Source organism: Plectropomus leopardus, chromosome 2 (assembly GCF_026936395.1).
Source record: "Plectropomus leopardus strain MGB_pleo_1.0 chromosome 2, ASM2693639v1, whole genome shotgun sequence".
Taxonomy (NCBI): Eukaryota; Metazoa; Chordata; class Actinopteri; order Perciformes; family Serranidae; genus Plectropomus; species Plectropomus leopardus.
In genome coordinates this window covers 33,526,072-33,553,005 of record NC_142177.1, presented here as the reverse complement: position 1 = coordinate 33,553,005, position 26,934 = coordinate 33,526,072, and the positions used below count along the sequence as shown (strand labels likewise).

The 26,934-nt window shown below is 39.9% G+C and overlaps 2 protein-coding genes across 3 annotated transcripts in view; one reads left to right on the top strand and one right to left on the bottom strand.

The window, feature by feature from the left end:
* ora1 (olfactory receptor class A related 1) overlaps positions 1-26,934 on the bottom strand; it is a 261,847-nt gene that overhangs the window by 6,244 nt on the left and 228,669 nt on the right. For both annotated transcript variants that reach the window (XM_042509176.2, XM_088069134.1), the window contains exon 7: positions 16,085-16,212. The gene's annotated coding sequence lies outside the window, so the exon portion shown is untranslated. The remainder of the gene's footprint in view (positions 1-16,084; positions 16,213-26,934) is intronic.
* ora2 (olfactory receptor class A related 2) lies at positions 1,740-3,548 on the top strand. Its single transcript, XM_042501012.2, has one exon. The coding sequence runs from the start codon at positions 1,740-1,742 to the stop codon at positions 2,703-2,705; it is 966 nt and encodes a 321-aa protein (XP_042356946.1). The 3' UTR covers positions 2,706-3,548.

The following is a 26,934-nucleotide window of genomic DNA, read 5'->3' as shown; positions in this document are numbered from 1 at the left end:
TTTTATTTAAAGCTAATTTAACTGCTGTATATATTACTCATGGAAGGATAACTGACCAGGGCCAGGGGCCCGCTGGCCTTCACCTGTAAAATATTACTCAAGTGTAACAGATACCAACCAGGAGGAGACTCAAAATGACCACAAAAACACAAAAAGACCACAAAAAGATGCAAAGAAATTAAAAGACACTAAATTACCACAAAACAGCCACAAAGAGACATACAACTACAAAGCAACACAAAAGACACAAAAAATTATTAAGACAAAAGACTTAAAATGTCCTCAGTGACTCAAAATTACCTGAGCCAGAAAAATTACCTCAAAGAGACCCAAATGACTACATACAACACAAAACAATCACAAATACACAAAAATTACCATAAAAGACATAAAATTATGTCAAAGAGATGCAAAATTCCCCTTAATCACAATCAAAAAATCCTCAAAAATAAACAACTATATAAATAACATAGTCACCTCAAAGAAACCCAAACAACTATAATGAGACACAAAACAACTATAAAGTCTGTGTGTCTTGCTCCTGTGTAGGAGAGGTCTGTGAAATCTGTGACCAGGGACACATTATCTTTTAATCCACCTGTGATAATATTGGGTAAGAAGCATCATATTTTAATTATCATATGTTTTGTGTATAACATATTTTTTAAAAAAAATAGTACGAACAAAGTATTAACAAACCAAGTCAAAAAAACAACAACCTGAAAGCCTGATATACTGTGTTCAAAATATATATTAATCAAGGTTATTGTGCATGTAAATAATCTCATAAATGGTCATATTTTAGTATTTTCTCTTTTGATTTCAGTAGAGGACATGTTACGTTGTGCACTTGTGAGAAATGGTCTTTACATTCATTACTAATTATCTGCTGTGAGACATGTTGCTGTTAAATCATGCAGCCCACCCACACTTATTTGCCCTTACAACATCCTCATAGTTTAGATTTAATTCCATTTTTAGAACTTTTATTGCTCTGGATGAATTACGCAGTTGTAAATTGGATGCTGTGTCACGCTCTACAAATGAAATTGTGGGCGATCCATCATGCAGACTGAGTGTAACGTCCTCTGGCTTTTTACTTTGGTTCAACTTTCTCCACTGGAGGACACTGTGGTGTTGGTATTAGACCCAACCAATACAGGAGACATCTCTTTAACAGGTAGTGGCTTTTCAAATTGATGACAGAAATTAAAAATACAAAAGCAATATGAAGGTTCTTATAAGGAAATCTAAATATGGGAGCAGTAATTAGAAAAAAAAAGTCTCAATTGAGTGAAACAGTGACACTGACAAAACGTTTTAATCTTTTCTGAGTATAAACACGAGGCTATTATCCGCCCGTTAACACCATTTTCAATGTCCACTGGTGTAAATGAATCCAAACACAGTTTTCTCTGTGTTACCCTGTCTGCCTGAACCCCAGCGAGGGGACAGAATCAGTCATCTGGATTGATCTCAAGTAATTGGAGTCTGAGGGAAGAGAAGTCAATGGAGCATGAAAAACAGATCCAACAACTGTTACCTGTTTGCAAGTATAAGAGCACAAACAAGCCGACTACTTCAGGAGAGAGGGATCAGGGACAAGGTCCACCTCAGATCTTGTTATCTTTGACTCTTCTCAGGTACACGTGCAAACTTCTGAAAGGATATTTTTTTCTGCTATCATCTTGAATGCACCTGTTTTATTTCATCGGTAACTCTTTTCTACTCCTGCAGGGATGGCATCAGAGGAGTTTGTCCGCGGGATGCTCTACCTGTCCCTCACTGTTGTGGGAGTCCCCGGTAATGCCACCGTCATCCTGGCATTCCTCCTCCTGCTCTACCAGGAGAACCGCCTCCTCCCAGCTGATGTCATCGTCCTACACCTGGCTTGTGTCAACTTCCTAGTGGTTGGAGTTCGCTGTCTGCTGGAGACCCTCGCGTCCTTTCGCCTGGCCATCATCTTCGGAGACATCGGCTGCAAGGCTGTGATCTTTGTCTACAGAACATCCCGTTCCCTGTCGATCTGGCTCACCTTCGTCCTGAGTGCCTACCAGTGCCTCAGCATCGCCCCTCCTGGATCACGCTGGGCCTCCGTCCGTGCCGCCGTTGCAAACTATTTGGGCTTTGTGTTCCTTTTCCTTTGGCTCCTCAACACTTGCATGAGCTCTGCAGCCATACTCTTCTCCTTCGGCACCAAAAACGACTCCAGTACAACAAGCCACAGCATCAACGTACAATTCTGTTACGTCAACTTTCCTTCAAAGTTGTCCAAAGAGGCAAACGGGGCGGGCCAGGTCGGCAGAGACGTGGTGCCCATGGCCCTCATGACCTTAGCCAGTCTGATAATCCTGGTCTTCCTTTACAAGCACAGCCAGCAGGTTAGGGGACTTCGCAGCAGCAGTAGTGGCGGCGGCGGGGGCAGTGGTGCCGAGCAACGTGCTGCCAAAGCCGTGGTAGCACTTGTGACCTTGTATGTGGTTCTTTATGGGGTAGATAATGGGCTCTGGGTGTACACACTCACTGTGAGGAAGACCATGACTTCCTCGCTGATCTCTGACCTGCGTATATTCTTCTCCTCGCTGTACGCTGCACTGAGCCCCGTGGTTATCATTGCATCTAACAGGAAGGTGAATGGCAGGCTGAGGTGTGCCATACAAGAGAAGGCTATTCAAGAGAAGGCCACGAGTGTTTCTAGCATGTGAGTCCTGCTGGGAGGGCTGATTACTGACTGAAAGGGCAGCAGAGGAAGATGATGAGGACTGAAGGGCAGGCAATACAGGTGAATAGGGTAAAAATGTTTACATAGAGATGTCACCATGAAACTTCCCAGATTGATCACTTATAATCAGATAATTATTTTTTTGTTTTACAAGTTTTCTGAAATGTTTAAATATGCAAATTAGACAATATCTCATTGGTTTTGTGCTGATTTGAAAAAAATGTTTAACGCCAGAAGGAATTTTGGATACTTTCAATCACTCACTACATCAGCAAATACTGGCAACAGCCATATAAAATCCATTTTTACCAAGAAAAGGAAAAGAAAAAAATCTATAAATCTGGCTATGAATGATGAACATACCCCTCTTTGGACCTTTGTCACATATTTAGGAATTAGACTAGTAAATTTTGTGTAAGTGTTACTGAAGTGGAGCTTTGATGCTCAGAGTATTAACCCTTTAAAGCCTTTAAAAATGTATTGTAAAATGCCATACATTTTTAGATTAAAAATAAGACACTGCAGGCGAATAGGGTAAAAAATGACATATATATCACTATGAAACTTCACTAGTTGATAACTTACATTAAGACTAATATATATATCGTATTACCAATTTGATAAAATTTTATTTTTTAAATTTTCAAATACCTGATAAATTTTGTTGACATATTCGAGTGAAAAAAAATCTGCAGGGAGGATTTTGGATTTTTTTGTAATCACTCCTTAAATGAGCAAATATTGTCAAAAGCCATATAAAATCCATTTCACCATATTTAAGAGAAAGGAAAGTTATATAAATTAGCCTATAAATGGCACATGAACAAACCCCTCTGCAAAAAAGTTAAATATATAAAGGAATAAAAATTGAGTGTGTGTAAGTGCTACTGAGGCAGAGATTTTTGGCTCAGAGAGCAAGAAAAATTTTTTTTTCTGACAATGGTCATTTGACATTATCTAATTCATTTATACATTTCCAAAACAGAAATCAGACCTAAAACAAACACGTAATAGTGTATTTTGGATGTTTTTCTTTTTACTAATTCAAGAAAAGACATGCTATGGGAGAAAACCACCCAAAAACTCAAAATTGACTGGTTCATAAAAAAACTGGTGTGTCTGGCCTGTGTTTGGGTCATGCATGGGTCATTTTGTCTTTGTATATATTGGGTGTGTTATGTTTTGTAATATGAATCGCAGGATGGACTCTTCTTTCCTTTCTGGCTGTGAATTAAAATATATATTTAATATAATAGTGATGTCTTTCAGTTATTTATTAAAATATCTTATTCATGAGACTTGTGTCTAGTATGCTGTGAAATAACCGATGAGGATTTGTAGCTCTGAATGAGAAGGTGTGCCTCTGGGCCAGGAGAAAATTTTGTCTCACTGTCTATAATTAAAGAAGAAAAGAAGAAAACTGTCAACGCTGTGACTCAATACAGGTCTATATGAATCTCTGCTGATCTGGCGCTACGTGGCTTTGTTTGTTTATTCGTTATGTTCTCCCCATCGTAATTGGGTGGAAGAATTAAAGCTGGGTGACTCAAGGCTCAATGTGGCTGTCAAATGACTTCCAGCTGCCCATTTAGCTATAATTAAGGCTTTGAATAGAATCAGCTAATTCTAATGAGGCAGGTTAATTGTGCAACAGAGAATCGGTTAAGAACCTGATGGGGAAAGTATATTCTTTAGAGGGGGAAAAAACATGAAAAAAATGTTCATTACTCAATACCAAATTATTCAATACAATGCTGACAATGTAAGTCTGAGTTCATGGGGTGCAGTTATAAGAAGAAGAGTCACAAAGGGACATTTTGGCACAAGCCCCTGAAGAGTTTTCTGTGACGGGACTGTAATGTGGGAATTTAGGAGTCATTATGTAATTGCCATGTCTTGGAGAAGCAAGGGCAGAGAGACGGGGTGAGGACATAACAACCCCTGTGAGTGACAGCCCAAAAGACATAAAGTGGTGCTGCCAGCACTCTGTGATCCTGCAATAACTCTAAAGTGCAATCAGTGCAGCGCTATTCAACTGCTGCTGTCGCAATGCAGGTGAGGAGGAGGAGGAGGAAGAGAAGTCCTCTTTCTGTGCTTGTGTAGAACTGTTGCATTCAGGTTGACATGAAAAGGTATAAAATGAGGTTGATCTATTGTCAGAAACTAACAGTCACATTTATTGTGAAAGTTGGTACCATTAAAACCCCTCTTTAATCTAAAGGAAAGCTCTCTCCAGATGACAAATTCCATGCGTTTTACTCTTCAAACCACTGAAATCTGATTGGCACTTTACACAGACTCCGGTGGAATGAAGGATAGAAAACATGGATGGTTTCATTAGAGCTGCGAGCGTGCTGGCACCTCCGGTGAGGAATCACTGGGAGCGACACTTTTGACACCACAACCCTTTGAATGATGTCATCCTTTCTTTCTCTGCTGGGAAAGAAGTGGCAGATTAGTTAAAAGAAACACATGAAAAACAGGTTGTGCCAGGCCGGCCTCTCCCTGCGCAAGACAGGACCTGTTTTCACTGTTTTCCATCCTTCTGGAGTCTTTTGAGCTTCAGTAAATGCAGGGTGCTGTTAAACATGTAGAGACCAAACCCACACAAATGTAACCCTCTATTACTGCCTCACTCTAAAAGCACCTGCAGCTCTCACGTTTCCCCTCCGACACTTATTTCTGCGGCTTAAACAAAACTTTCAACACCTGATAAACATCTCTACATCTTCACTGCAACTCACCTGCGAGAGGAAGCGGGATGTGTGACAAAAATAACACAACCAAGCACCATTTACCAAACAAATAAACCTACAGATTTGAACTTTTCTGCGTTTTTGTCTCCTTAGTATTCAACACAAACCTGCACAAAAGCCACATACACACACAAAAAAGCTGTCAAGTCGTCCACAAAGATCGGTCAAATAAAGTCAAAGGACTGCAGTAAATCCCGTCATCTGTTGCACCCCTGCTGCATCTGATGTCAGTCTGTTTACCTGCACCAGGTACAGGCGTTTTTGTCCCCTGTCTCCACCAATAGCGATGCAGCAGCAGGGTTAAACCTCGCCCCCTTTTCTGCCTCGAAGCCAGTCCACACCCTAATATAGCTTTCTTTACCAAAACCCTCTCCTCCCCCCACAAAAAAAAAGTTTTCAAACACAAACATCGTGATTGAAATCACTACAATCACTTTGCAACATGCAGAAATATGTGCTGGTTATACTGATGCATGAACAAATTCATAACTAATATGGTAATACATGTAAACAAGCACTATCAAACAACACATTAACCTTCTAAAATGAATTCTAAATAATCAGATAATGACATAAAAGCAATTTCAAAGCAGCATCAACCTGTTTACATCTAAATTATCAATTAAAAAAATAACCTTGAAAGTTCTTGTACTTAATACCATGAAAAAGCTTCTCTCTGATGTTTTTCTTTCAGTTAAGAAAAGTTCTGTCTGACTGTAGCAAGTAGAAACTTTGGGGCTTATTACTCTGGTGAAAATGTATCAGTAATAAACACATCCTGGGGTACTTTCAAAACCCACATTTTATGGAAATGACAGACGTAATAAGCCCTTTTTACGTTTGCTGATACCGTCTTTGCCTTTCCTTCAAAGGGATGTTTCTTTAGGCGTGTTGTTTAGAGGATTTATTCCTGTTTGAGTGAAGCTACTGATGGAAAATTTCCAGAAAAAAACTGTACTTTTATGTAAATCAGTTCATTTAGTATTTTTTTAGAGTGCAGGAGTGATTGTAAAAAAAATTATTTTTTTTTTATCAGGGATTTAATTTAGAGCACTGCACATTTGGTGACCTTTTTGGCAAAAATAAGAAAAATATTTTAACTATGTGAAAGCGATGTACTCGAAAGTCTACGACCTGTACCTGCCAGGAGGTGACATGACTTTAACATGATTTTTATTTGATTTTTTGTGCTCTAAAGTTACATAGTTGTATGTGTGACCCATTTCCTCGCATCCGCCCAGTTTAACTGATTCTCTCAGACAGGGAACACTCACGGTCGTGTTTCAGCTTGCCTGGAATGCTGCACTGCACGAAAGCAGCGAGCTCTGTACTCAGGATGGTGAGAAGAAGTCTTACAGAGTTAAGGTGAAAGTTTAGGCCTTTTTTTGTCATGATGAACACCACAATATTTCTCTATTTATCCTGATTAACACCGACTTTGTAGAAATGCAGGTTTAACATTCACATAAATTTCCAGGCTCTGGGGTTTAATGGTCAATTTTATAGTTCTGACAGCCTGATTTTACTAGACAATCTGGTGGCAGCACATTAAAGGACAGCCCAGTTGCCAGAAGAAAGTGTTGGCATTGTACGATTCTGCAAACCATCAATATGTTATATTTTCTATTTTCATACGTAACATAGCAACATTACTACAGTGACGTAGTCTATGAGCTGAATGTCACAGGGAGGTGGAGGGGATGGTGGATGGTGTGCCACCTTGGCAAGACGCCTGCCAAACCGCGGACCAGTGTTTGAGACTAGCAAATAAAAAAAAATGGTTGTGATCTAGAAAGAAACTGCTGAATTTCTGGTGGCTTTAGGCTCCAAATGGTGTTCTGTAGCAACCCAACAATGTGTTTTAAGCAGCTTTTTAGGAAATAATGTGGGTGTAAAAACCCAATGGTGTGTTTCCAGCGACTTTTTAGGCCATACGTAAATGTTGGTATTTTGTAGTGAATCGTCTGTTCATTTCCAGCATCTTTTAGGCTCAAAACATGGATGTTTTGTAGCAACCCGTCACTGTGTTTATAGTGGATTTTGAGGCTCCAAATGGTGTTTTATAGCGACCCATCAGTGGGTTTCCAACAGCTTTTGAGGTAACAAATGGTTGGTATTTTATAGTAACCTGTCGCTATGTTACAGTAGGGTTTTAGGCTTTAAACATTGGTGTTTCGCAGTTACCTTTTGCTATGTTTTTAGCAGTTTTTTGGACTGAAAACGGTGTTTTGAAGCAACTTGATGGAACAGTGGCTTTATCAGCAACAAACCTGTTCTGTGGCGACTTATTGTTGTATTTATAGCGACCTTTTAGGCTCAAAATGGTTTTTGTAGTGACCAGTCAGTGTCTCCAGCAGCTCTTTAGGCTCCAAACATGGGGGTTTTGTAGTTACCTGTTGACGTTTTCCCATTTGTGAAAGTGGCATGAAAGGTGTTGTTTTTTTTGCTACATCATCTGCTGTGATAGTGGCATGCTAAACCAGGTATTTTAAGACAATCCAATCCAAATCATAACCAAACATTTGCCTTAATAAAAAAAAAGAACATTAACCCATCATTGTTCAAATGCAAAGTTTCAATGTATCTTTTTCATAATAACATGCAAATCTAACATATCTGTGATTTGAAGACAGATAAAAAACAGTTTAACAATTTGAGAAATACTTAGCTCACTAATTCAAACTTTTTAGTTTGATCTATACAAAAGCTGAAGTGTGAAAGTGGCTTGAGACAGGCTGTTTTCCCTTGTTTCCAGCCACACACAGCGTTGGTCAAAATGTAAATACAAACATGATTTAAGTAAAATTAGACATGTGAAATGAGACACTCTGATAAGCTATTCAAAGTTCTGGCTATAGCTTTATACGTACTGTATAGACGTATGAGTGGTATTGATCTTCTTATCTACATCTCAGCAAAAGGGCAAATAAGCTTTTCCCCCAATTGTAATCTAAAATCAGTGTACTCTATCGAAGCATTACAAGACAAAGCCCCCTCTAATTCCATCAAATTCCACTCAAAACAGAAAAAAAACAAAACAAATGCAGGTGGTGAAAAGAGCAAAATGTTTGCATGGCATACAAACATGGCTGTCCAAATACATACACTCCCTTTACAATGCATGTCTGCATAATCCCTGACAGGGAAGCTGTACAGCAGCTCACGCCCGTTTCCAGTGTGTCAGTGAGGACACGGACCACACTGGCGAGGGTGGGGGTTGGGGTTGGAGGCTCTGAGGCCCCGGGGCAGCTGCTTGCTGCAACTCCACCACTCTCAGGTAAGATATGCACTGCTGTGCTGAGACTTGAAAGACATTCAAGATGCACTGCACCCAATCCCGCAGTGTATCACAATATAAGGAAAAGAAAAAGGGAGAAGGAGTGTTGCATTGCTGAGTTGGAGAAGAAAACTCTATAAACAGGCATTGAAATGTTGTCATATGAACTTCTGAGAAAAAAAAACTGAATATTAATAATCTTTCACTAGAAAGACGGGAGTTACTGTTTGAATTGGTTGAACTGAAAGCTGAAACCTGCCCTGACGTGAACCAACGATCAGCATGTGCTACGTCAGTATTCTCTCAATATGTGGCTTATAATTTATTCCTCAGGGGTGAATTAGTTTTTGTTTTATCTTCACTCAGGTAGTCTCACTGAGATCAAGATCTCTGTTTAAAGAGAAAGATACATTTCAAGAGAGAAATAAATGTATATCAGGGAGGAATGGGCTTCACTGACATGTCAGTTTGCAGAGATTTATCCTTTGATGAGCCAATCCGGTGTCCCCGAGGGACGGTGATTCATGCTGAATGATGTGTGAATGCATAAACCCAGCGCACAGATTTTAATCTCTTTAAATGATTGCGGTTAAAAGGCAGCTAACACGGCGGGGCTCGAACTGGGGTCTTTTAAAGTTGAATTAAACTCCAGGAATAATAGCGAAGCTGTCGCTGCAACTGCCGGCTCAGTGCATTATTTCTTTATTTTGAATAAAATGCCTGAAAACTGAACCAAATGCAAAATTCAGCAGTCCTGCCTCTCTCAAAAACTCCAGTGACTTTCCTGAATATCATGCAACACTGACGTCAACCCAGGTCTCTACATACAGTAGTTACCCCAAAACACCTCAAACACCTCAGATATTCATATCTTATAGATGAATAAATGTGCAATGTTGATTTTAAATGAACCTGTATGCATATCTGCATATGTTAGCATTCAGATGAATACTGCAAGTGTTTTATTAGTTCTGCAGGTAAAGACACTGAATATCTTTGAACTCTGGGAAAAAAAAATACACAATCTCTACGTCCAGCCTTCTATCTAACCCTGAGCTAAAAAGTATTTTTCTCAAAGTGTTGAAAAGAGATGTCGCAATCAGAGCTGAAGGATTGCTATCAGGCCGATCAATGCATTTTTTAATTGACTGGGATCTGTTATTTTGAGCATGCGCCCCGCCCGGTCCTTTGTTTATGTTTGCCGTCACACGGGAGTCGTAAACAAAGAGCGTAATTTGCAGCAGATATTCAGGTTGTATTGTAATGCTACTACTCCAATAAGTAGAAACTAGACAAACTTAAGCTGCTGTACCATTTTAAGTGAAATTGAAATGTTTGTTCTTCATTTTTAGTGAACTAGTTTTACTATAATGCTGATATAAACAGAATTGTGACTAATTTTTATTTGGTGTGATGTTAAATTTCAGCTGTAACACTACTCTAGGGTGGAATTGTGATTATAAATCTCATTTTTAGTGCTCTGTACTTTTATTATGGTACTACACTAAGAGGATTTGAGAGCTATTTCTGAAGACACATTTTAGTTTGTTTACTTTGTTATTTTGTAAAAAAAAAAACAAAACTAAATAATAGGAACTTTTTAGATGCAGACATTTTTTCTTGTATTGCACTGCAGAGCTATTAAACTGTCAAGCATATACACTGGATTGATTTTAATACTTTAAATGACTTGAAGTGTGCATAGTGTTGCCATATTATTTGGGTAAATACAAGCATTGGGCCGTGACTCAGTATCAGCAGATACTCGATTTAAAATGACTGAAACTGGGGGCAAAAAAACTTGATTGGAACATCCCTAGTGTTGAGCTATTCATTTCATGGTACATATCTGAAGTCTTAAGGTCCGAAATGCTGAATATTCACGAGTATTTTCATGATGTTTAATCAGCCAGCAGGTCCAACAAAGACCTTTAATCAAAACGTAACATAACCTTTTTTATGTCAAACTCACACTGTTGCAGTAACGAGGATCCCGCCCTTTATCTTTCCCATCAACCCCCCTAAATGCCACAAAGGTGGAATTTTCCACGAGCCACTTCCCTGAGTTCGCTGTGGAATGCAGGCAAGATGGAGCAAGCCTGCAGAGTGCGGCATCTCGGCAGTAACAGTATGTTAAGGCGCTCAGCTTGTGCACATCATGTCCACCTACTTAATTCTCCCTTCAGGGGGTTTGTTAAGCTATTACTCAGAGTGGAGCTCTGCCCTGTAGTGTTGCTGGTTGCCACTGTTGCTGTTGATTGTCACAGGATCCTGCAGAGGGCCTGTTTTGGACCTCAGCGATCTCTGATTTTGTCCTGTAACTAATTTGTGTCGTCTGGATGTCTTTATCATTCATTTTGCTTAAGTGGCTTGATGCATTAAGTGATTCCGATGCATCTCTTGATTTTGTGCACCTAACTAACTCTCACAGAAACGCAGCAGGATGTTTTAACGCAACTCTAAATTCAAAGCTGTTGGAGACATTTATGACTGCTCTATTAAACAGACGTAGATTGCTATCTGCGCCTCGGAGCAACAGACCTTGTAAAGTTATACAACGTGGGCATGTGCTGACATAACAGCCACATATATCTCATCTTGCTGGTACCACCCTTCATACAGGTGAGGGCAGTGAAGGAATAAAGCGCAAAGAAAATGACAAGAACATTGTGCTCTTCAGAGCTAAAGTTGCTGTCTGTAACAGAGTGTACAGTCCTAGAATACAAATGCACATACTGTCAATACAGAGCACTTAAATGCATCACACAGTCCTACACTTTTAATGGGATGTATATAAGATATAATGCTCAGAGTGGGAAGTTGTTGGCATGTTATCATAAGGAGTGTTACTCAAATATTCTTTAAAAAATTGAATCTCCTTGTGCTTTTTCAGAATAAGTGGTGTCATTTCACCCACTTAAAACTGAATAATAGATCTGATGGATCCTTTGTGCATCTTACAGCTGCTGTCAGAGTAATTACAAAAAGCACGAGCAGAGCACTCACACAGAGTTTATACCAGTTGAGTGTATCACGGCATCACACCGAATTTAGAGGCTGAGGTGATTTTGCTCTCCACGCTCTGCTGATATGGACCCAATCACAAATTAAAGACACACTCACTGGTTTTGTTGTAGCCAGCCAGTTGTGCTCCCATAATCCCCAAATGTCCAATCAGACTTTTGAGTTGACTTTTGAAAACATCATCGGTGAGCTGGGAGGACATTTTGAGAGTTTGAGTTGTACAAAATCAGTCAGGTCAGTGTATTATGAAAATGGGGCAGGAGAGAGTGCCACCTGTTGATTCTTTATGGTACTGCAGTAAAGAGGCAACTTGACTGATGCCAGTGTACTGAAAGGCAACATGGCTGATATCAATATTATTTTTATTTTTGTCTAAAATATAACAATATGATAAATGCATGCAGTTGAACTGATCAACACAATGAAAAGCCAAAACTTCAATAAGCTTCCCTTTAACTGAAATACAAGATCGTTTGTTACAAGCTGGCCGCTCTGGTATCGTTTACATAACATTACCCACCAACCAAGTGTTTATTGATCTGGTGCGGTGCATTGCATCCTGGTAGTTGTAGGTTTTCTACCCCTTGATCAAGAGCAAATGCCTCAGTCCTTTTTCTATGTTTTCTCTGGTCATGTGACACCAATTTCAAAATGATTTGCTTCTTTCTACTGCAGACATGGTCCAGTCTTATGTGAGGACCCTGGTTATATCGGTGAAATACTTCTTGAAGTGGCATCTAGTTGTGATGTTTCAGACTGAAATCAATTGACACTTCTTCAATGTGTCATATGTAGGATAACTACAGCAGACCAGCGTGAAAACGTGCATAGAGCCAGTGTTTGGTTTGTTTATTGTGGGCTAACAAACAACATGGTGGACTCTGTAAAAGACGACCCCCTCTTAATGTTGAGATAAACAACTCAGGTTTTTATATACTAATGAAAACATTTCTGCCAGTACATCAACCTAAATCCTACACACTGGACCTTTAAGTGTTGAGTTTGGGTTTATTTTGGAAAGAAATGTTTGTACTTGCAGCTGCAAAAAATGCATCAATTTATTATGACAGTCAGCAGCAGCTCTAAATCTACGTAACAGATTTATGTTTTGCATTTGTGTCATTTTGAAAAGCCTGAAACTTCAACAAAAGTTTGATGGACTGGTTTAAATCGGTCCCACTTACACAACTTCTCCTCTCCTCTATATATAAAGCAGCATATCCTCAAAGCTGTTTAAGCATCTGTAAGAATCCAAGTTGTCGCACTGTCAAAAATCGACACATTTCAACAGGCAGTTTCAGACTAATTCTGGTCACGACTGGACTTACCGCTGGTCTTAATTGGTCTCTCTCACCAAACGAATGCTGAAACACTTCCAATCAAGCCATTTTTTCAGGCTTGTCACCGTCACACCTCAGTAAGGATTGAGTAACAACGTTGTCAAGGCAAAAAACATGATCCGAGTGACCACATAAGAAGCTTACTTTAATAAGACTGGAGAACATAAGAGCTGTGCGAGCATTTTCACTACAAAGCTGAACAACTGATGAACGTCACCTAATGATTCTCACATGTTTATGTCATAATGTGTGTTGTGTGCTTCTTTTCCAGCATTGCCCAGCACAGGCACCAGCTTACAATGCAGAGATGCTTAAAGCCCCTCCTGCACCCACAAAGCCAAAGCCATTTAAAAAAAAAGAACACAAATAAGAGGACAGCTGAAGGGCAAATCTGGCTCCATTCATGATAATAAAGATATTTTTAGGTAAGTAGGCAGCAGAGACCACTAGCTCTCTACAGTGTCACAGGTTTTGTAGAAGTCTCAATACACTGAATAATGTATTGACTCATTTGTGTGGAGGAGCGCCACAGTGAGCCAGGCGATCAATGGCACAGCAGTAGAGCCAGATTAGCTTTTATAGAACTGCCAGGTTGTTTTTCTTTCTTTTTCCCCCTCTTTTTATTGGCACAGCTCATCTGTTGCATTAGAAAACTATTCTGATGATAATTTCTGAATTCATGTTCTGGCAGTTGATGGACGTGCAGGCGCTGGTGAGAAATGATGTCTTATGTCTAACAGTATGACAGCAACATGCTTGTGATTCTGCCACTAACTTCTCAAAACTAAAGTCAAATTTATCCACTTGAAACACACTTGCATCAATCAAAGACGCCTGGGCTAAAGGAACAGAGAAGAAAAGACGAGAACCTTACCTCATTTTATTTAAATCAATAAACCTAGACATAATTGCTTATAGGTTTGCCACCTGTCACAGATAACTGCAGAGCAGTGATATTTGTCCAGTAGAGGAGCATCAAGATCAAAATCCAGCACCTTTTCTACAGCACACCCCCTCCTCCACCAGCTTTTCCTCACCCTTCAACACAAACACATCTGGGCCCACTTAGGTGGATGTTGTGAAACCATTTCACCTCAAGCTTCACGTCTACCCCCCATGGTCCTTCACGTTACACTCATTAACAGTAGAGGGCATTGGACACATCACCTCATCACCTCCCCACAGGACCGAGGCCCTCCACCTGACCTTGGCAAACGTCCAAACCAGCAGCGCATCGGGCCTCAGGAGGGGAGAGAGGTTCGGGTTACGGGATGAAGGTCAGCGGACTGAAGCCGCACTGCATGTTGAAGAGCTCGGCTGCTTTTGAGAGTTTTATTCTCTTTCTATCTTTGACCTCTGAGGATCCATCCCTCTGATACTGACAAATCACACATTTTCTATTCAAATCTTCAGGCTCCGTCTTCAGACCACGGTCATAATTTATAGTATCTTTATGGGATATCGTCATGAATGTAATGTGACATTGAGTGCGCTTGTGTTTCCCTGAAGAGGCCCTATAACATGAAAACACTTGCAGCTGGCTGTGTCTACAGTACGAAACCGTCTCACAGCTGAAGTGGACCTCTTTGTCCCTACATTTAGATATTAAAGCAAGAACACCAACACATACATCTGAAAATACGATCCTATTTTCTTGTATCCCAGAGCAGGAGGAGGCAGAAGAGTCCATTAATAAGGAAGATGGAGTCGGATGTGGAATCGACCAGAGGGTCTTTTAATGATTACTAGCAGTTCATTGATCAAGACAGGAACAAAGAATGCTTTGAGGGGGACGAATCCTCTGCTCCTGCTTCAACTTCAAAATCAGTAATCAAGCCTCTGACTCAGATGTCTGATCTTGGTTTGGAAAAAAATTAAGGTCTCATCAATTCTGCTGTATGAATCTATGGCTGATGATACCATTTACGTTGTGAAACTGAACTTTAAATAAGATAATCCACCGTCAAATATTGGCTACGTAAAACAGATCTAAGCATTTTATTGTTTAAATATTGTACATGCAAATTTTAATGTATTATATATTTGATTTAAAAATGTTTTAGCCATGCTAGTGGTGTGGTTCTAGGGATTGCAATGTAGGTTTCTCCTCTTTGGTCCACACTGAAATATCTCAGCGACCATCACAGTGGTTCTCAACCTTTTCTGTGTCAAGGACCCTTACATTGATGACATTAGGTCACTGATCCCCATTTAATGAGATTTCTCTTCAGGGACTTTCATCTGAAAACATTTTGGTTGTTAGATATGATTCAGACCAGAATTCTAGAGTACTAAACTACAGTTGAAGAGATAACAGGAGAGGAAATGACCTATGATTAGAGTAGTGGCTCTTATTAACCCTTTGATACCTGGAATGACATCACTTTTCTTGTGCCGTTTTCAGATGCCTTTCACAAGTATATAACCTTTAAAACCTGAGCAAATTGTTGCAATGTTTTTCAAAAACATGGGGAAAAAAAGCAATGACAAACTTGTGATCCATACATCACAGGAAAGTAGTAGATTTTGTTGTTTTTTTTAAAGATAGAGAAAAAGGTCTTGGGGAAAAAAGCTAGGGAAAACTATATTTATAATGATCATAACTACATATTTAAAATTATTTGGCAAACTTGTTAGAATTTAAGCACTTTTTCAGATCATTTTCTTGTTTTCTAATTTTTTAATTAATCTATTTATCTATCTATTCTACTAGAAACTAATTTTCAGGTATTTTTCTTGTACTTTCTTCCTTTCTTCCAGTGGTTTCGAAAGACATCAAGCCAATATGCTCAGGTTTCAAAGGGTTAACAATGGGCTCAAATCTGTATTAAATTAAAATGTAAAATAAATTATTCCTTATTTTTATGGAGTCCCCCTGAAACTCCCTAAAGGACCCCTGTGTCCCCTGACTCCTGAACCTCTGTACTATGAGATAGACTAAATCAATCATTAAATCTGTACTCACAGTCACGGTCTGCTTGTGACTCACGGTCCCCATCGGATGAATTGCATTGCCTTTGCTGATCCACTGACTTCTTTTTAGCACCATCATCACGCCAAAATTTCACTTTGTCCAAAGGTGTAGTTCATGACCTGTAAAATAAATGATTGCCATTAGCTGTAGCTACTTTAAGTTTAATTCACAATTTTAGCATGCTATTACTATAAACTAAGAGTGTGAACATGGTGAACATTAAATATGTTTAATTCCTAAACGTAAGCAGGTTAGCATTATCACTGTGAACATGCCAAAGTTTACAGCAGAAACAGACATGCTTGCAGCCTGGTAGAAAAAAACAGTTTTGGTCTCTAAAGCTAATTTCAACATCCATGACAACTGTACGTTCAGTTTTAATGAGTTTTCAATTCTACAAAAAGGGGATTTTCTGCCATGACTGACAGCTGTGACAGCCAATCCATGTGCTCGCATTCAACAGAACTGATTGCAATTGGTAGACGGGTGTTTTGGCGGGAACGCTCCCACCACAGATATCGATACTGCACAGACTCCAGTTCCGAATGACTCCAGCACAAGATCGCAGCGCCTGTATCATGGATATTTAAGCCTCACTTAAGCATAGCAGGGGTAATTGGGTCCATTTTTGGCTAAAAAAAAACCAGATGCCGACGGCTGTTATACTAAACTTAGGGCCACAAACCAATGGGTGATGTCACGGTTGCTGTTATTTTACAGTCTATGCTATCAGTTCAGTTATTTTCCCCCTTTTTACCACTAAGATTAACGTAAAGACACATCAGGAGAAAGACATTTTTAGTAGCCACAGACATGGGTGTATTCTTACTAATATTTTGCACAGATTTGTGGAGATTTGGGGGGATTTGTTATTAAAATCATAATGATATGACTGTGAGAAGGAATTTAAATATGAGCACTTTCACAAAAAATTCATAGCACTGCTGTTTTTCTGTACCGCCATCTCCCACTGCAACATATAAAGGTCAAAATCTGCTAAGAAAGCATAATAGATTGCCAAACAGCACAAAAGTGACACCTGCCAAATTTGAATGTATATTCTCTGGTTTGTCTGCAATATGTCACATTTGCAATACATTACATACCTCGGCATCAGCCTTCCCTGAGAAAAACATGCTGTTCCTTGCTACAGTGCATTATGAAAGGTTGCAAATGGGCTAATTTGCAGCTTTGACAGCACCAGCCTCAGCAAAGGCGGGTAGTAATAGGTTTTGAGGTGCCGCTTCAGCGACTGCTGTGATGGGAACGCTGTGGCTGAAAGTAGGCATAGGTCAGGCTTCCCTGGAAACTCTGACAAATTAAAAACAGAAAACCTTTGACATTTATCATGCTAGGAGTCTGCAAAGGTCATTGCCTGTACTTGCTGCTTTCATTTTCCTTCCCCGTCCCCCCTGGACATGTTTTTCTGTGATTGCCGGCGTTGCAGCGAGGGGAATCAGGAGCTGTGATTTCAGACGATGACAACATTTCTCATATGCGCAGATATATGGAGTAAATAGAAACTTATGGTCTCTCTCTGCTGCTGCTCTCCTTTTTTTGTCTTGTTTATTTACCAAACCAGTGAAAGATCGGTTGTTAACAAGCCTATCATGATAATTAGTTATCACATCAGCTTCATCAGGACGCTATTTCAAAGTAAACTGCTGTTGTGTGAAGAACAATCATGTGTACGTAATAACGCGCTGAAATTCATTCGTGATTTCCTCACGATACATCATTCCACACCATAAACACTGAAAACTTGTAATCCCACTAGACCATGACTGTCTCATTTAAATGTTAATATAATTCCCATCATTCATAATTTAATGTGCTCCCTGGCATTTTCCGTTCATCTCGCCAATGCTATCTCATGTGACAAGCCAATTTACTGCTGGAGTTGACCAAATTGCTTTAGCATTGTAATGCTAACGCCATAATAAATCCTTGACATACTGCTCCTTCTCAGGTAGTAAAAAAAATAATAGAAATTTATACACCTTCACAGAGTAATCCATTTTTATTGATTTTGCTGGCGTTGCACACACGGAGAGATTGTGCCTTTAAGTTGGATACGATGCAGCTGGAGGAACATTACATCTGAGGAATGTGACAGAGATTGCCCTTTTTGCCCTCTCGTTCTCAGAGGTGGCATTAGTGGGGCTGAAACCAGTGTGAGAGATGACACAAGCAGTGCTAGGGAGACGAATCAGCCAGATTATAGCTCTGAAGAGAGAGCGGACAGAGAGCGGGTCCGGGCTTAATGCTGGTAGGTGTCATTTTGGGTGACCTTTCTGGGAATTACCACTGTGCCTGACCCAGAGCATGTCGGCTTGTCACTGAGACCGTTTGGGGCTTCTGCTGCTGCTGCCGCCCCCACATCCTTCCTCTGACAGACACCATGGCCCAACTCAGCCTCCTGATGCCCGACTACCTTCCAATTGACCCGATCACGGCCAATAACTCTGATAATCCCTCAGTTCTCATTAGCTCCTGCACACAACTTGAACAGAAATTTGAATTCTACGTGCTCCCCTCCATGTCTGCGAGGTAGCTTAACCTTTGATAATATGTCGGCTCGTCTTAGCAGAGAAAACCCAGGATTAGTCGACTTGTGGAAGCTATTGTGGGAGAAAAGCAGCATCAGAAGTTGATCGGCGTTTAGGTGGGGGAATGTGAATGTGGATCCGCCCGAGATACAGGCAGTCAGAGCCTGAAATCCTGTGATTAAGACATGTAATCCTATGTTAATTGTGGGATTGCTGTATATATGTTCATATGATGATCGCTCACTGAAACACATGTGATATTCCTAACCAGGCATAACAAGTTTGCATTAAAGGATAAGTCTGGTGGTATTGCATATTTTTGTTTGTCAAAAAAATCCCATGAAAAGAACAAAACAAATAATGTATCCATTTTTTTAAAATATTTTCCAGCATGCCTTTGGTTTAAAACCCTCAGCCCAAAGCCTATTGGTTCTTATTGAGAAAGTCGCTCAAATATTTTTTAACTTTTTTAACAAAGGCTCAGTAATTTCCCCCCAAAAGTGGGGCATTGTAGTTTTTGGAAAAGAGAAATACAGCTGGCACTCAAAAGACTTCACTTATTTATTTATTTAGGGCAATCGTGAAATGCCTTTCAGCGAGCTGAAAGACCCATGATTGCCCACAATTGCCCTAAATAAATAAACGTCTTATGAGTGCAGGTGGTATCTCTTTTCTGATTTTCGCCTTTACCGAGCACCTTTTTGGCACTGTTAAATATATGTTTTGGAGTTGTGTGCATTGCTATTTTTGCACTGAGGTTTTGAGTAAACATTTCTCAAACTGGAGCAAATGGTAGATTTGGGGGGAATTATTTACTGCTGCAGATTAATACTCATTTAGTGCTGTAGTAAGTATTTACTGCACAAAGACAAAATAAAAGGGGCCCAAAATTACTGAAATTAAATAAAATGTCACCTGGTGCAGCAGTGTGGCTAAATTTAAAAAAATTTTGGAGAAAAACAATGGAGGTCAATGACATAGAGGAAAAAACTCTTGATAGTAGAAACATTTCATTGCTGGTTTTGGTTTTTTAATAGGATGTGTTGACAGAAAAAAAACCCCCTCTTAATGCATTAGTTTCCAACGTTTTCTGAAATACACGAGTCCAGCGATCAATTTCTGTTTCCCCTCATCTTGCAGTGCCGCCATTACTGCGGTGGAAGTCACAGTGTCTGCTGCTGACAGACTGCTGACAAACTTTGGCATTAAATGTAGCCATTATTATAGCCAAATAACAGTTTTTCATGGTTAAAAAAATTACTCCTACCAAACACAGAGCTGCGGGGGTTTGGTATAACGACTGTGGTAACTGGTGACTTAAAGTTTAATGCATCTATGGTTGCTCATAGTAAATTCCACAAATGGTAGTGTGGCTAATAAACAGTATTTAGAACTGATTAAAATAATAATTAATGCTTTAATTAATGAGGACACCTGCATGTTCACGATGCATTCATCCAAGCTCATTCGTGTACATATAACTTACTGTGTGTGATGCCAACCACGTGATGTTTACTTTGTGGTCATTGGACTAGTAAGAGCAACTAACATCATATTTCAAGGTAGTACTATGACAACAGCAGCGCAGCTACATGCAGCAGCCAGTAGCTTCTCAAATTCTTGCCACTTCTTTGCTATATTTGTCCATTTTTGCAACCCCATGGCTCCCTCTGCTGAAGCAAGACTTCTAAAATAGAGAAGCACATATCAACATCCGGAGAAGTTGTGTGGGGTTTGGATGCAGCAGACCGCAAGAGGGTCGCCACCAATGGCATGCCTAGTGGCCAGTCAGACCAAAGGAGAGAAACGAAACCGAAAGGGCTGGACAAGGAGAGGGAGGAGAGCCGGCAACAGGGCGAGGCTGACCCGAATTGAAATGAGATGTTCCTCTTCCACGCCTTCTTCTGGCTAACATCTGGTCGTACGAGAATAAAGTGGATGAGATGCAATTGAGACTCACTCAGCAACAGGAAATCAGAGACTGCTCTGTGCATCGAGACATTGTTAACCCCTAACATCCTGGATCAAGCTATTGCACTGGATAGGTGGACCTTGTTGGGAGCCTAAGTACAAAGACTGTGATGCAAATTCAAAAAATGCACTGCAGGAATCGTATGATGCCATCAGCAGCAACATGCCCGAGCAACCTGATGGAATCTTCACAGTAGCTGCTGATTTTAATCGAGTCATCCTTCTACTTCGAAGATGTAGCAGGATCAAGGACAAATTGTAATTTCATTTTTTAAACTTTTGTTTAAAGAACGACCAATAAATCTACCATCTTTTACCTTCTAACGTCACAGTTAGGCAACTGACTTTATTTATTCTGTGGGACCACCATTGCACCTTGTCAGTAATGTTAGCCGACATTTGCTACGTTCGCTAAGCAGTGCTAAGTCAGCTGACATTGCTTGTCACACAGTAAGTTTCCTCCCAAAGATGAAGTTTCCCGCTACTGTTGCAATAGCTGAAAACTGCACAAGTTCATCCCGATGTTTTCACAGTAATATTACATAGAAAGTAAAGGTAGAAAATTAAACACCTATTTTCTATTCTTCTATACACTTCTATTCAAAAGCACACATATTGTAAGGAGACGCCATCGCAGCAAAGGTGACTTGATTAGTTCTGGCGCTTTCCAGGTTTGTCTACACAATAAGGTTATATATTTCTTTTTTGCTGAGAGTTGGATGAGAGGACTAAAACCACTCTCAAATGAGAGATCTTTTCTTGGCAAGAAAACCAATCAGAGTAGGCTGCCTCCCAAATGTTGAAGTATCAGATAGGTGATACAGTGTTGCATTAGTATAATATTGACAGTATGGCAAAGAAAGTGTTTTTACATTTCTATAATCATAACAGCATATCCTGACCAATGAGTATTTTAAAGCAGCAGGGAACCAGGATGGAGTGGAGGAGTGTGTGTGTTGGGGGGGCTTTTCTAATAATATGTCCCACTGAGCCTCAAAAACCAGCTTGAACTGCAGCCAACGTGTTCACAGGGAGCCACCGTCACGAGCTTGAAATAAAATCACTCAGCTTGCAAGGAACGAGGTGCAATCACTTCAAGGTCCTAATTAAAATAAATTAGGCGAAAAAGTGAGACAGAGATAGAGACACAAAAGAAGAGACAAAGAAGACGGTGATATAAAGTTAAATTGTCATTTTTCTTGAAACAAATGTCTGCAGACGTGCATCAATCCCAAGCAAAAAAATCTTTGAAGACATCCGACATAAATCACTTTTTCTTTCCCTCAACATGTTTCTCCCTGAAGAGGGTTTTCATATATTCATGACAGCGCTGTGTTTATGTTTTCTCCTCTCTTCACATCCCTGTCTGTATTTGATGTCCTCCACAATCCAGCCTTTGGACACAGTGTGTTTTTGAGAGACAGATGAGAGGAAATGATTCATTCATCAGACGGCCCAGGATCCAAATCCCAGCTGACCTGCTGATATTGCAGAGCTTCCTCGGGGCGGGTGTCGGGCTACGCTTATTAGAGCTTTCAGCGAAGCATGGTGCGCGGGTCATCATCTCTCCCGTAGTGACTCTGTGTGACAGCGAACACAAGCTAGCCTCACCTCTGAGTGTGTGTGCACATCGCACCACCTAATTCAAACGTCAACCCAGATAAGGAACTACGGGGATGATAGTGTGATATGAGGGCCGGACAGGCCTGTCAGAGCGGTAATTATTTTACACCAAGAGGAGATATGGATTTGGCCTCAGGTGTGTGTTTTCTTGTTTCTGAGGGCATTCTGTGGGTAAATGTGTCACATCAGAACTTTGTGGAGGCAGATATATACTCATCAAAACTTTTATGATTGCTTTGGACCGGCAATTTCAAGACGCAGCACAGAGGAAGATGACTGACTGCTGCTGTCTGTGGTGCTGAAACTGACATACAAAGACTGCTGTGTGTTTGCTATCTATATGTTTGACAGACGTTACATCAAAATGAAATAATTATTCAGTGGTGCTTTTGAATAATAAAGGACTGATCAACACAGTGTCCATCAAAGGGATTTTATCTTGAAGCTTATTCATTCACAGTGCCCAATAAGCAGATTAGTAGCTGCTTTTTTAAAAAGCACAGCGGAGAGCTGATGAAAAAAACACCTGTGATCATGTTTTTGATGTATTTTTACTAATTTTATTATAACCATTTTTATTTCGAGATTCATCAGAACCCAGAGATACCTTTGGATGTAACGATGACACAGGATGAGACACTTTCCACGCATTGTTTTCTCTAATTCCTGCTCCACCTGCAGCAGACAGGATGAGATTAAAGGTTATTTGGGTGCTTATATCATGTGATGCACTTTCTATGCTAATCAAAGTGCCGTTTGTCGAACTTGACGCCTTCCTCACATCAGAGCTTTTTATTGTTATTACGATTAGGCGAGTCATGTTCACTAGACCTCATTTAATCTCAAGCTTGTGAGTCAAAACTGTTTTAATTTGAGACTGAATATGTACGGTGCTTAAAGACTTAAAAGTGGGAACACCACACTGTGAAAATACAAATAAAAGTCCCTCATCCAAAAATTAACTGAAATAAAAGTGTGAACAAAATGTACTTAAAGTATCCAAAGTAAAAGTACTCATTATGCAGAAAGAATGACCACTTTCATTGTGTTATATTATTACTTATCATATGTCAGCAGCTGGCTTTACTACTAATCTAACTCACTGTTGGGTAGTTAAAAAGTGTATTTTAAACTTTAACTTTAAAGTACCTAGTAATTATAAGTCCAGATATGCTCTTTTATTAATTATTATTTATGATTTAATGTGTTGGCATGCTAACTTTTGCTAATTAGCACTTAACACACAGTGATGAGAACATAACTGCTTTGAAGGTTTTTAGTCATAATTTTAAAACGGGACAGCACACCCTTAAATCAAAAATACATATTTTTTCTCTTACCTGTAGTACTACTTATCAATCTAGATTGTTTTGGTGTGAGTCTTGTGGAGCACAAAACGCCACAAATATAAAATTGACAAATTCATGAGCAATGAGATGTGTCTTCCCAGAAATCACGACCCTGTTACTAAACAAAATCCATAGACCTTGTTTTGAGCAATTTCATGTACAAGCTATTTTTTTCCAAACAAACTACACCCGCCCACAATATCACTGCGCAGAAGAAGCTAAGAAGGGCTAACGTTACAGCTCGGCTGAGGAGGAAGTCATTCATGTTTACATCTCGCACTGTCAAGAGCATGAGGCCCTCTGTGTGGTGACATAGTTGGCGAGTGTAGTTCAACAGAAAGAAAATAGTTCCTATATAAAACTGCTCACAACAAGGTCTGTGGATTATTTCATTCACATTGCTGTTGCATTTTCAAATGTTTTTTTTTTTGCCGTTTTATTATATTTGAAAGAAGCCAGACATCTCTAGGGCTGACATTTCCATCACTTGAAAACTCACACTAAAACAATCTAGATCGTTAAATAGCACTACAGGTCAGAGGAAATATATGTAGTTTTGATTTTTCGGGTGTGCTGTCCCTTTACGTTGTAAGAAAAATTGAAATGTTCATGTCAAGTCAATTTTATTTATACAGACCAATATCACAAATCACAAAATTGCCTCTAGGGGCTTTACAATCTGTCCTTTGATCCTCGCTTCGGATAAGGAAACACTCCCCGCGAAAAACCCTCTAACAGGGAAAATATGGCAGAAACCTCAGGAAAAGCAGCTGAGGAGGGATCTCTATCTCTGGACAGACAGACATGCAATAGATGCTGTGTGCACAGAATAACAAACATAATAAAATTACAGTAACCAAATGAAACTTTTGACCTGATGATGGCACCAGATTAAGGTTCACCTTAATACCTTTCATTTTGAGGTTGACATGAATGTTTGTGCTAACTTAAGGCCGATTTATTACAAACCTGTAGTCAGGACCTTTTAGTCAAAACAACAACTGTCACCTCATTAGATTGGAGGAAACTTAGATGACAGAAGGATAAATACCTGTTTAGAAAAATATTGTATTATGTGAGAACCTAGAGAGATACATTTACTGAGAACTGGACAAAATGGACAGTATAGGGTTCAAACTTTAGTCCTGATTTTGAGTAATTAAACATCAGAAACACATTCAAACTCACTTTATCCAACTTTTAATTGAAAAAGATTATGTATTTACTTTTTCATTGATGCTCAAAAGATCTTTGTTTTCACATGGGTTCTTAATTTTACCTAGTTTTTGTTTATTTTGTTGGTAAAAATGAATATAAAGAAAATAACAAAACAAAACAAACCCCCACCCAAAACAAACGCAAACTTCAACCTCAGATCGGAGCCTAAATAAAAGTCAGTGGAGCACCAGAGTCAACCTGTTCTCATTCTTTTAGCCTGTTTATGTGTCACACAGCTGAAACACACTGTAACGCTTGGTTAATGTTGTGAAATGGTTGCACATAGGTTTAGGCAACACAACTGCTCGGTTAAGTTTAGAAAAACGATCATGTTTTGAGTTAAAATAGGTATGTTGTTTAAGTAGCATGACGTAAATATATCACTTGATCTGACATCAGTGAGAAACGACCATACAAAAATGATGTATGTTGCATCATCATTAACTTTTGGTTTCACATGGGACACAAACTGTTCTCTAAATAAAAGTCCGGCTTTGTTTGACCCATCCACCAGGCTTCTTTCAACTACAACTGATGCTCCCAGCATCAAGAATTACCAACCCGTTCTCATTCAAAAGCCGTCAAATACCACCACTTTTGCAGTGATTTCGGCTTGAGATCCTGATGCTAACAGCCACCTTTTGCGTCTGCATGATATGCCGCTGGATGGCATCAGCTGTTAACACTGCTGGAGAGAACTGTTCGCAGTGTTATTATATGCAGTAGGACAGCCAGACAGCTGGACGGCACCTGCCACGGCAGCATGATATGGAGCCCGGCGGTGTCAGTTGAGAACTGGGCCGTATGAAACCCGTCACGTCTGCATGATATGCCACTGGACAGCATAAGGCTAAAATGTTTCCAGTAATGACATAATTTAAGGAGCGCAAAGGGCCTATGGGGTGGGCAGGAAGGGTAGGCTGGGCTTTGGATGGGTCTGACAAGCCCCAAGCTTTCACCGGGAGTTTGGTGTTCGCTTCCAATCTGAACGTGATGGTTTTTTTCATGCACCTCACCACGTGCTACTTTTGCCTAATCCTAACTGTCCGTGCCAGCATGTGCATTTGCTGACGTCCTGGCATTGGTTTTCATGTGCTGTTGTTGCCTTAACACAACCACATGTAGCATTATCCTACCATGTGGTGTTGTTGTTGACTTCATCGTAGCAGCATCCTGGAACGTCAATAGCAGACGCAGAAGGATACCTTGAGCGCAATATGTAGATGCAGAAGTCCACTGCAAAGTGCCAATATGTGAAATCACAAATATCTCAAAATAATTTCACAGCAATAGTTTTAATGTTGAGAGGCTTTAGAAATGCCATTAGTCTTGTTTATGTACAATTATAGTGTTTTCTGTAAAATACCAGTAGTCTAGAGTTACAGAAGTATTTGTGGCATTGCTGCCCAAGACAAATTTCTCTCCAGGGACAATGAAGTTGATCTTGATCTTGAATTTGAAAGAAAAGCCCACTGCTATCACTACTCCATTTAAATACAAAAAAGCTTGTGCACTGATCAAAATAGACACAGATGTCAATTTCCAGCACAAAGCAGCCTGACCATGACAAACAATATGAAATTCTGCAGTGGGGCTCTGTGAAAAAACACAAGGTTTTTTGATCCTTTGCTCTGCTTTATTCTGATAATAGTTTTAACGATGAAACTACCATGCCTCTTCAAATCCTTCACAAAAACCGAGGACAGATGCTGAAGCACACTCTCTTCCTCTGCCTCGCTTCCTTTTATTTGCTCAACCACTGTGCAATGATTTCCTGTGCCAAGGTAGAGGCACCACACATTAAACTCTATTCTGAGCACAGGCTTCATCCTCCCTGTGTATTGTGAAAGAATCCAATAATAAGGCTGAAAGTGAGAGAAACCCTGCAGAGATCTAATCAGCGCCACGCATTATATTGAGCCAGTGTCCAACGTATGCCGGAGCTGGGCTCATCAGCAGCCATTTTCAGAAGCCAATTTAAGAATTATTATCACTCAAGGTCTGCTGTACATTTTTCATCGTGCAAGTTCAACCAAAATCTTCTTTGACATTTGTGCTGAGGTTTCAATAGGCGACCCCCAGAACATCTGCAGAGGGGCACTTATGAAATCTCGCTGAGCTGGTGGTTAAA

Bases quoted from the DNA above. Each gene is read 5' to 3' on its own strand.
- ora2 (XM_042501012.2), top strand. From the start codon at position 1,740: ATGGCATCAGAGGAGTTTGTCCGCGGGATGCTCTACCTGTCCCTCACT.